Genomic DNA, 11,727 nt, shown 5'->3' on the forward strand with positions numbered 1-11,727 from the left:
TTGTTTCAAACTGTGAATATTTATTTAAATGAAATAACAACCAAAAATTTAGTATACATATATACAGCAAGTCAATAGTAAATCAGCCAAGATACAGCTGAATAATTAAAAGCGTAAGGACCTTAGCTGGACTAAGGTGTGTAGGAAATACTATTATGTCATATATTAAAGTCTATACATTTAAGAAGTCTCTGTGTCCAACAAAATCCTCTCTTTAATTGTGCTTGGCAGACAGAGTAAGAGTTCCAAGTACACAATGGAAATGTGTTTTTGTTTTAAAAGTATTATTCGCCGTACCAAATGTCTGTCCATATGTCCTTGAAGTTTAAGCTCTTGTAGCCATTTAGTTTAAGTGCAATATAACAGAATAACTGAAGGAAAAGCATACCTAGATCTGTAAAAGGAGTGCAAAGTATGATGGATCTTTGAATTTCTATGGCAAATTAATATCCATTGTCTGATATCTATTTCAATAAACATCTCCAAGACCCTCTCTTACCCTGTGTGGTAATCTAGTAAAAGGACTGGTACTGACCAGTATATATGTGGAATTATCCTTGTAAAAAAGTGTTTTAATCACATAAAGGCATAATGGTGGGAGAGTTCCACTGGTTGTGATGAGTGACCAACTCCTGTGAAATGCATACTACAGGGCAGTAAATGGCATAAATTGAAGTCATTTCAAATGATTGTCAAACTGTTTGTCTTTTCTGCTCTTCTAGTTATCATGAGATCAACTAGCAGTTGGGCAGGTTATATATAGGCATCAAGGTTGGACTTATGGATGTATGTCATTTTTCAACCTAACTTACTATGTTACTATGTATGTTACTATGAGAGCATTTCCTTGTTGGACAGGTGTTCGAACAGTTTAAACCCTTGCCAGCGGTAATAAGTCACGTGTTACAAAATACGTGTGGCACTCTCAGTTGCAAAAGATGAAAAGAGTGTTTATTGGGGTCAAAGACCAGGCAACGTTTTGGTCTATTTTTTGCCCTTTCTCAAGTTCTATGCTCTTAAGCAGTTTCATATCAAAGCTAACACCTGTCTCTACTGACTGGGTGCACTTGAAATACTAGTAAGGGGGCTCCTGACACTAAGCGCCCGTGAAAGACGCACACTGCTTCTGTTCTTATATGAACCCTCGTTAGAGGAACCTGAAGTGATCTCTGTGCCAAGCTGGCAGCATGCAGGTGGTTTTACTCCTGCTCGGATGCAGACACAGCAGAAGAGTTCTAGAACTGCTCTCCGCATTTCTGAGCTCCTAAAGGAGTAAATCAGTGGATTTATGGCTGAGTTTAAGACTGCCACAGCCAGAACCCATTCTAATCCAAGAGGAGATTTGCAAGAGGGGGGTGAGCATGTAAAGTCCACTATAAGGAAGAAGAACAGTGGGCTCCAGCAAATTACAAATGCACTCAAAATAATAAGAACAGTTTTCAGAAGATGAAATGATCGCCGACTACTGTTGGTTTCTGCAACCCGCCTTCCACTAGTACACACCAAATAGTAGATAGTACAATAGGCAGCAATGATGCCAAGCAAGGTAACACCCAACAAAATAATGCTGAAGAATAAATAAGTCCTAGAATAGAGAGGAAGAAGGCTGGAACAGCTCTCAATCTTACACAGGCAGTTCCATCCAAGCAGTGGTAAGAATCCAACCACTCCTGCTAAAACCCAGCACAGGACAATAACCCCCTGAACCCTCATACTCTTCACAGAGTTATTCTCTGTAACCAGTATAACCATAGTGCAGTAGCGCTCCACTGCTGTAACAAGAAGACTAAAAGTTGAAGCTGCCAGTGTTGTAAAGAGTAAACCTTCTCTTAGGAACCAGAGAGCTGGGCTCAGGCGGAATGTTGTTGGACCCGACAAAAAGAGGTTCAGTAGGTAGGAGATACCAGCCAAAAGGTCACTCAGTGCAATATTACCCAAACAGCAGTGAACCCAGCGCCTCATACGTGGATCCCTAAAATATGTAAAAGACAAGTTATTACATTTATCAAAATTCAGGTTTATGAAAGTAGCATAACTGCAAACATTCTACTTAAATCTAAAAATGATAAAGTCTGATTATTCCATTTTGTAATATTTTATGAACCAGTTAAAAAAGCACCCTGTTCTGTGTAATGTATCACTTCTAAGAGGATACTAGAGATCTATTAACAGTACTTCTCAGATTCTTGTGATTGCTTAGGGGCACAGAAGGCATAAGGACTCTGTAAGGCTCCTAGTGATAATTCGTTTTAGTATATGCTTAATAAAAACATGATGAAACCAAAATCAAAGCTCTTCTGATGCACTGAAAAGCATCACCTCCTTCCAAACTCACGTGACGCAAATAAAAAGCATATGGTTTGACAAATTAGTGCTATAGAGCACATGAACTGCATTTCACCAGCACCAGCACTCCACCAAATAAGGTATACTAAAGAAAAATGTATCTTCTCATTCTATTCCCAAAAAAATGGAGAGGGTGGTTATTGCTAGCATTCACGCTAGTGACTTGGCTTAATATAGTTATTTAATTTTTTTGCAATGGGGGTTTTGACTATATTTGTTATCTGATTTAACATTTCTGTTTAAATGGTAAAAGTTTTAAAAAATTGTATATATATAATGGTTATCTACTATTTTACTCCAACTAGTTTAGTACTAAACTTTGATAATTTTTTACCTCAGAAGAGCCAATAACACAGAGAGGTTTTCCAGGATAATTAATACACTGATGAGGATGCCTAGCAGGTGGAAAATGCCAATTCCTTTGCTTGATCTTCCACTCAGACGCCCAGTCAGATTATAATGCCACAGGATAATATTAATGTTCCGATTGGCCATCAATTCCAGACAGAACAGATGTTCCTGGGTTAGATTCATTGTGCCGCAAGATGGCCAATCCTCTGATCCTAGTTAGAAGAGTTTATTCGTATTAGAGAATCTTCAACACCAACTTCAGCATTACCTCAGTTCATGGCTTGTATAAGATCACTAGTTGTTGTACTTAATACCATGCTGTAAATCCTAAAATATTCTTGTTATCACCTCACATTAGTTTTACACACCACATATTTTTTTAGTACAGGTATGGGACCCATTATCCAGAATGCTCGGGACCTGATGTTTTCCAGATAAGGGGTCTTTCCGTAATGCGGATCTCCTACCTAAAGTCTGCTAAAAACATTATTTAAGCAGTAATTAAACCCAATAGGATTGTTTTGGTTCCAATAAGGATTAATTATATCTTAGATGGGATCAAGTACAAGGTACTGTTTTATTATTACAGAGTAATTTGCAACTTTCTGGATAATGGGTTTCTGAATAAGGGGTCCGATACCTGTACATTTAAAATAAACTAATATACAATAAATGATTTACCACCCACCCGCTCCCATTTGGACCTATATATATGCCTCCAGCTTCTGCAAGTCACAAGGGCTAAGTAGTAGGGGTCCTGGCCGAACTGAACCAACCCCTAATTATCATAAATTCAATGGTAGGGGGGGATAAAATTTTCGCGCATGGCAATTTCTAACCCTTCCCAATCCTAATTAGCATATGCTAACTAGGGTTCGAATTCAGTTTGGGACAGAATCCGTTGGGGTGGGTTTTGGGGGTTCAGCCGAACCCAAAAAAGTGGGTTCGGTGCATCCCTACTAAGTAGTGACACCTGTCCTCTTTATTTATTCCCACTACCTCACTGCATACAGGTACATAACCCCCAGGATCACTACATGCAGGATCAAAATCAAAGTTGCTAAAGCTGCACTGAAGATGGACATAATTATAGAGGGAGCAAATACTGTCATTGGTGGGGGGCAGGAGTTATAGTGAGCCCATTCTGTGTTAACACAATTGCTAGTGTGTGTGTATTTGTGTGTTTGTAACCCTGCCCTTGGCTCTGCTGATTTTTACAGTTAAAGAATCTCTAGTCTTAAAATAGCTAATGGCTAAAAGAAGTGCTTTGCGGCCAGTTTTGACCCTGAGAACCAGGTAGATTGAAACATTTTGGAAGAGTTTGCAGTCCCCTAACAGGTACATGCTCTCAGATACACAAGCTGAAGTTTCCTGTGGGTTTAGGCGTTGTCCCCTTTCACAGAGACAGTAGTGAAGAGACAGGAAGGGCGGGGAGCACAATGTCTCAGACTTGATTGTAGACCATGAAAAAGAACGGCTGTTCAGTACTGGAAAGGATAATTGTGCTCTGAAAAAGGTAAGGTAGCATAGGTCTTAACTATGTCACCGACCAACACTGTTTAAAGGTGGCCATACATACATCTGTGATTGTCACAGACGTACTATATTGCCTTTACAGAAGTGGTTTACTTTCTCTTTTCAAGCAACCGTCACCAGAAACCTACATATTTGCATAGCTTATAATTTGATAATTTCCAAAGGCACATTACCACTCATCCACACAAAAAACCCTACAAGATTCTCTAATACACCAGATATGCATGCCAACATGCCAAGTGGGAATAATTATTCCACTTATGCAGTGTTTGTAAAAAGTCCCTTTTTACTAATAGTAATTTAAAAAGTAAAAGCACACGCCAAGGATTAAGGCCAAAATAACATTGATGTTGTTGGTCAGCTTTAAAAACCAGGGAAAAAAATCCATGATAGAGAATTAATTAACGCTATTGAATGTCCCAGGAAATTCAGGAAAGCTGGAAAACATAAATTTGTTTATCTAGGCTGGGACCGGCAAGGTACTTGGTCCAGTCCTGGCCTGGTTCTAGTAAGGTCATTTTGCCTTAAAAGTATTTGCCCAATGTTTTTACCTTACCTATGTGATCCCCCACGTTCCTCTATGAGGGGGCAGCCATATTTGTGCAGCAGGAGGCCGTTAGCACTAGAAGCTATAACTGACAGGCTGAGAAGGGACAGTCAGGTTGGCAAAACAGTCAGGTTTAGGTACTTCAAGTAACAATTACTTACAAAAGCAGCCCTATCAGTGAAAAATGATCAATGTGACCTATAGGTAATTTTTAATGTACTTTAATATTTTGAAAAATAGTTTTTTAGTGTCAGTTTCACGAATAAGATGAAAAAGAGTGTAGGTCTGGCCAGACCATGGGTGACTTTGACATCGTTGGCCAGCTTGAACTACTGCAATATATGGACAAACAATCCCTGCTTTGTTTAAAGGCATTTCTTGGTAGCTTAATGCACAAAAATTCTTAAAGGAGAAGGAAAGACTAAATCACTAGAGGGTGCCAAATGTTAGGCAAACCCCCCCCCCCCCCCCCCCCCCCCATTGATTGTAAGTGCTTACCTGAAAGCCCTGGCCAGTGCTTCTGTTGGGAAAAAACTGCATCGGCCCAGGGTAAATGCAGCGATCCTCTTTTGCATCGACCCCAGGGCCTGTGCATGCTCAGTTGAGAGAAAAAGCCTGCTTTCTTGTTAAAGTTCAGCTGTTCACTCTACTGCGCATGCGCAAAGACCAAAGGAGGAAGAGGAACGCTCGCTCACATACACAGGCCCGAATATGTAGCAAGGCCACAAAGGCCTGGGCCTAGGGTGGCATAAATTTAGGGACAGCATGCCGTTCAGCCGCACGTGAAATTTGCTCACATAAGGAGGACTGGGGACGGGACATACAGAAAACTTCAGTGTGTCCCATCCCAGTGCTCTGTATGTCAAAAGGATTCACAAATGTGTGATCCTGAGGGGGGCTAAGAATGGGGGCGGCCTCTGGGCACCCTAAACAGAAGTCCGGCGCTTCCATGAAGTTGCAGTTGGAAGGGTTTACTATTTAAAGTGTTGTGCCTTGTGGCTCTATATGAATTTATAGATGCACATCCTGTAATGAATATGTAAGTAAACTGTATATTAATCTCCAGCATACACTAAAGAGAATGTTATTCTTTTTTAAAAACAATTTTATTACACCTGGCAAGGAGTTGCACTGCCAGTATATGTAAAGGGCACCAGCTTAGGGTCATGCAGTCAGAATACTATTTGAATTTATGCAATTGGATAGTAAGCCCACTGTAGCAGAAATCACACTCCTGTTAATCTTCCTAGTGCTGGGTTTCCTACTGAATCCATATACTATCCAAATCTTAGTATTTTATTGTGCTATGATGTGCTTTTTATGGGATTTTTTCCTCTGAGGCTCCACTATATGGCATCATTATTTTAATTCAGTCTGGCCCTCCAACATGCTGTATGAGATATAATTGGCGCACTACATGAAATAAGTTGGACAGCACTGTACTGTGTTAATGGAAGTCATATGCTATGGGGTTATGTATTATATCATTTAGGCCATTGATCCCCAACTAGTGGCTCGCAAGCAACATTGCTCACCAACCCATTTGATGTTGCTCCCAGTGGCATCAAAGTAGGTACAGGTATGGGACCTGGGTTTTTCCGGATAAGGGGTCTTACCGTAACTCGAATCTCCTACCTTAAGTCTGCTAAAAAAATTATTGAAACAGTAATTAAACCCAACAGGATTGTTTTGGTTCCAATAAGGATTAATTATCTTAGTTGTGATCAAGTACAAGGTTCTGTTTTATTATTAAATAGAAATTTTAAAAATGTGAATTATTTGATTAAAATGGAATCTATGGGAGATGACCTTTCTGTAGTTTGGAACTTTCTGGATAATGGGTTTCCAGATAAGGGATCCGATACCTGTACTTATTTTTGAATTTCTGACTTGGACACTACTGCCAAACAGAGTCTTACATTGAGCTACCAAATAACCAACCACAGCCCTTACTGGTCAACCCTTAGGACCTTTTTTCATGCTTGCGTAGCTCTTCAACAAGGGTTATCTTTTGTTTTTAAACCTTCAAGAGTGTTACATAGTTACGTAGGGTTGAAAAAAGACCAGAGTCCATCAAGTAAACCCAGCACACACCTGTACTGACCTATCTATACACACACATACATAGACTATATATACAAACATTAATACTAGCTGTAGATATTAGTATCACAATAGCCTTGGATATTATGCTTGCTCTTTTAGTATCATTAGATTGCTTGCACCAGGGTTTTCCTATTATGCTGCAAAACTATAAATCATTTATTCAGGTTCTGTAACCATATCACAGTAATGTTAGGAGAAAAAGATAAGTTCATTTGCAGAACTGCCCATTACAATGGAATACACAGTGTTTTTGTGCCTACCTGAGCTCATATATACTAACACTATGCAGGACTAATTTACTGTAAGTGTGCATACAGTGGTGCATGCAACATGCTTTAATGTATTAGAGTCCTGTGCCTGACAAGGGTCTCCCTTGATGCTCAGTTTTGTTCTAGTTTTTGTTCTAATCACATGGGCATGCAGTTACATGCCAATGGTATGTAATTGCATGCCCATGTTATGCCTGCATGTTGACCTTTCCCTTGTAGGTGCAAGATTTACCTGTTAACACACTTTCAGTATCTGGTGCAACATTTTGCAGTAACTTGTTGCAAGCACAAATACACTGCAGTTCTGTAAAACAATGTAGCACTGTGGGTAAAATGCAGGTTGTGCTCCTTTAGTAAAAAAGCTTTTTATACTCTCCTTATACCACTAGACTGTGAGTGTATTGGAGTAGCTTTTACTAAAGATGCACAGTGCCTTCACTCATTCTCTCATAGGATGAAACAGTAAACTCAATACCAGGCAAAAATCAGGGACAAATGACATAAACCATGTGGCATATTGTATGAAGGAGCTAAAATATCATAAAAAATTGCTTTGCCCTCATGGCAAATGAGCCTGAGTGACCCCAATTTGGCCACTACATTTTAAACTCTTTGGGGTAGCTTTTCTCATTGTATCTGTAGACTGAAAGCTCCTTAGTACAAAGCGAGTCTTACTGTTAGTCCCTTTGGCAGATTTCCCTTTGTAGCACCTGATTGCAAGCTTCTTGTCCCATTTTTTCTTGCTGCATATAGACACATTTTAGTTTCTTGTAATAGTGCTGCCATTTGAGACGTAACTGTCAAACCTCTCATGCAAAGGGGGTTCCATTTCTTTTCTCCCATTATTCAAGTAAAAATATGCTTCATTTGGCATCTCTTAGTCAAGCAGGAGGTTGCATATTGTTCTGCATCTGTGCCTGTACAGTGTATTGCAATCTTGTTCCTTTACTGAAGTCTAGCTGCTTATCTCCCCTCCCCAGTCCATTTTAACCCCATACTCACTCAGAAACAGATGGCCACTGCGCAAGGAATGCTTGTAATGCAGTGAATGAAGTAATGACAGGTCTGTCACAAGTGACAGCTCTAGGGAGAGTGACAGGAAATATTTTGCCACCGCAAGTCTGCAGGATGGACTCCACCCTGGGAGGCATGTGGGGGGGTATCGATACTAACCACTAACTGCCATACATTAAACAACTGCTTGTGCCATTATACAGACTGTATTACATTACAAATACGTAGTACTATAGTAGCAGTCATTACAAAAAAGCACAGATAAACAGAAATGGCAGATACTTAGGAATGGCAATACATGCAGTTATAAATTTAGTGGGTATACAAGTATATTCAGAATAATCTCAAGGCAACTGGCTACACTGCAAAGTATCACGGTCCAGTCAACCACCGGAGTGTTCCATGGTGACCATGGTGCTATGAGCATTTCATCTAATGTATGAACAGAAAGGACTTCTGTACTCAAGCTGGCCATACACACACCAAAATAATTGTATGAAACGTAACTTTGTATGATTTGTTGGACTGTGTGTGGGCTCTAGGGATACACCTAAAGCAGTATTTGGTTCTGGATTTGGGCAAGATTCTGTCTTTTTCAGCAGGATTCAGGAGAATCCACACTCCTGGCCAAAACAAATCCATGACTATTTGTTACATAAATACGGAAGTTAAAAATTTTTAGCCACGAGCTGTGCTTGGTTCTCTTTGACCCTCCTGTATCCTGATTTGCATCTGCAAATTAGGATTAGGATTTGGTTCGGAATTCACCTGAATTTTTTATGAAGGATTTGGGGTTTGTGCGAATCCGAAAATAGTGAATTCAGAGCATCCCTAGTGGGCTCCAAATTATCATCCTGATCATTTTTTACAATGGCGAATGTTTGTTTAGCCAATCGGACAGGTTAGAAAACTTCAGTTGGACAAAGATAATATCTATGCATGTATTGTATATATGAAAATATCCTTAGGGTGACCTACAATGCATTTCTGGGACATCACTCTTGTACGATTGGTCTCTGACAATTATTTTATGTTCAGAACATCCTCTAAATTGTTATTTTTAGGACTTTATCCTACAATTTCAATCGGAATGTTAGCTTTAGATTGTTGCATTGAAAGTATGATTGATATCCTAACGTTCATTGAAAGAAGAGTACATGTATGGCCGCCTTCACACAGCAGCTACAGTATATGTCTCTCAGTTTACTGATATAAAATAAAAGGCAGTGGCATGGGCTGCACAATAAAATCTTTTTAGGACCCCTCTAAATTTTTGGAATTATGTTTAATAAACATATATTTAAACTGCATATTAGTCAGTGCCTCACTGTGCACATCTATACCTTCTAGGCCCCCAGCAATTGTAGGGTCTGCTTTGTCTACAATTACACCCCTGAAAGGGTCCCCTTTTCTCTTGGATGTGCAGCTGCAGCAGATATCAGCCACAATACTAGCAGGGAAAGGAAAGGTTGCTGCTTATATGCAGGTAAAACTGCCAAGCAGAACATGTTTTCTATGGGCCACTGAGGCAACTGTTCAGCTGCACCAGCTTACATTGTATCCACCCCTGTCACTGATTATACAGTGCAGTCTATTACGTCAAGCCTTCCTTGTACATCAACTCACTTGTCCTGACAGCTTGTCTTCATCAGTTGCTACAAGACTAATATTAACTATTACAGTAGTATAACTATAAATAAATGGGTCCTAGTTTTTAAAGTGGGTCCCCTCCACCTTCTGTTAAAAAGGTAGCTTAACGCCATACCACTGCTGAAGTTGGTAGGCCTCCTGGCGCCTCCTGTATTCCCACCACTAATTCTTCATAAATGTGTGATTCCATGCCTTCATTTTGCTTTTGGTGTCTATAAGCCATGTTAATACTTGTGTGTTTTCACTTAGTGCTAATAATATCATAATACAAAACAAAGGAATAATGTTTCAATTTGGGTATTTACAGTAATTATTCTTAATTTTATCACTCTAATGAAATTTCTTCTGTGTCTTTGAAATGTTGTACAATTGTACAGTTACAGACAAATTTACAGTGATGGCATGGTGACCATGATCAACTTTGGGATAACCATAATTGATACACACAAGTTGTAAACATAATGATAAAGTCTTATGTATAGTCCTGACATATTTGGCTTCATATATTATCGTGCAATGTACAATGTGCAAAGTGCACAAATGGACACAAAATTGAGCACACACTGATGCTATTTATAAAGTTACTTACTGCCATTCACACAACAATGCACCCCATCAGCCTGTTCTGACGAATTACACTCAAGTGCACGCACTGACACAAGGGAACCCTGGAATTATTGTCATCCTGGGCCTGCTGGTAATTCCAGAGTTGCTCTAATGTGTTGTGTCATAAACAGCAACCAACAGCACATGAATCAGACACTAATGCTGTAATAATGCTACAAACTGGAAGTGATGCCACTGCAGCACAATATCTGGCAAATTAGCATGCAATTTAATTTAACAAAATATAAATTGTGACTGTAATGGTACATTGTCCAAGTTGTTGTAGATACAACTTAGCCTGGGCCCACAATTACACTGGAATTCTGGATTTTGTGGAAAATAAGCATGGTGATTTGCGCTCAAAATGGTCACTTTGAACATTGCACTGTATTCTTAAATGAGGCTTCTCATTTCTAACCACTAGAGGGCATTGATCCAATTAGCATTGTATACTCTGTTGTTTGACTTGCTGGCTTTAACCTCACACTGTAATCCTCATTCTTTAATTAATTAAAATCGCATAATCGCAAAATTTTCTTTAAATCCTTTTTTAATTATTTTTTAGTCAAGGCTGTTTTAATTGCAAGATGGAGTGAGACATTTACCCAATACGTTTCAAAATATAATATTATTTGTTTGAAACATAGGTCCAGTCTATCAGTTTTATTAAATGTATTATTTGTAGCAACTTTTCCAGTAGTGTTCATTTTATATTTCTTAGAATTTTTTTTTTAAATATTTGTCTTTCTCTTCTGATTCTTTCCAGCTTTCCAAAGGGGGGGGGGCACTGACCAATCAGCTATTGCTCTTTGAGGCTCTGTTTATTTTTTACTACTTATCTATTCAAATTTCAGTCTGTCATTCAACTCGCTGCTTGGTTGCTATGGTAAATTGGACCCTAGCAACCAGAGAGCTGCTGAAATTCCAAACTGGAGAGCTGCTGATCAAACAGCTTAACCACAAACAATGACTGCCACATCAGCCAATTAATGGACAGAGTTCTGAATTTCGCTTCAATACTTCTTCCTGTTACAGTTATAACTGCATTTTGGCAAAATTTTTTAATAGGCCACATAATATGATATAAACTGTTGATGGCAGGTTCTGTTAATGCCTTTAAGAGGGGCCTGGATGAGTTCTTCAACAAGCATAGTATCCAAGGCTATTGTGATACTAATATCTACAGTTAGTATTGATGTTGGTATATATGGTTTATGTATGTGAGTGTATAGATAGGTCAGTATAGGTTTGTGTGTGCTGGTTTTACTTGGAAGGGTTGAACTTGATGGTCTTTTTTCAACC

The 11,727-nt window shown here is 39.1% G+C and overlaps 1 protein-coding gene across 1 annotated transcript; it reads right to left on the minus strand.

Annotated features, from left to right (window-relative positions):
- Window positions 1-8,212, minus strand: s1pr4 (sphingosine-1-phosphate receptor 4). The gene is made up of 3 exons (XM_018097718.2): window positions 8,158-8,212; window positions 2,681-2,909; window positions 1-1,972 (listed from the first exon to the last, which is right to left on the minus strand). Exons 2-3 carry the CDS (start codon window positions 2,878-2,880, stop codon window positions 1,051-1,053), a joined length of 1,122 nt encoding a protein of 373 aa, XP_017953207.2. The 5' UTR covers window positions 2,881-2,909; window positions 8,158-8,212; the 3' UTR covers window positions 1-1,050.
- Between the last annotated feature and the right edge of the window lie 3,515 nt (window positions 8,213-11,727).

The sequence above is a fragment of the Xenopus tropicalis genome, chromosome 1 (assembly GCF_000004195.4).
Source record: "Xenopus tropicalis strain Nigerian chromosome 1, UCB_Xtro_10.0, whole genome shotgun sequence".
NCBI lineage: Eukaryota > Metazoa > Chordata > Amphibia > Anura > Pipidae > Xenopus > Xenopus tropicalis.

Excerpts from the sequence above, each read along its gene's own strand:
- s1pr4 (XM_018097718.2), bottom strand. The coding sequence starts at position 2,880 with ATGAATCTAACCCAGGAACATCTGTTCTGTCTGGAATTGATGGCCAAT. Across the intron at positions 1,973-2,680 it reads GTGTTATTGGCTCTTCTGAG|GGATCCACGTATGAGGCGCT; the intron begins GTAAAAAATTAT and ends TACATATTTTAG.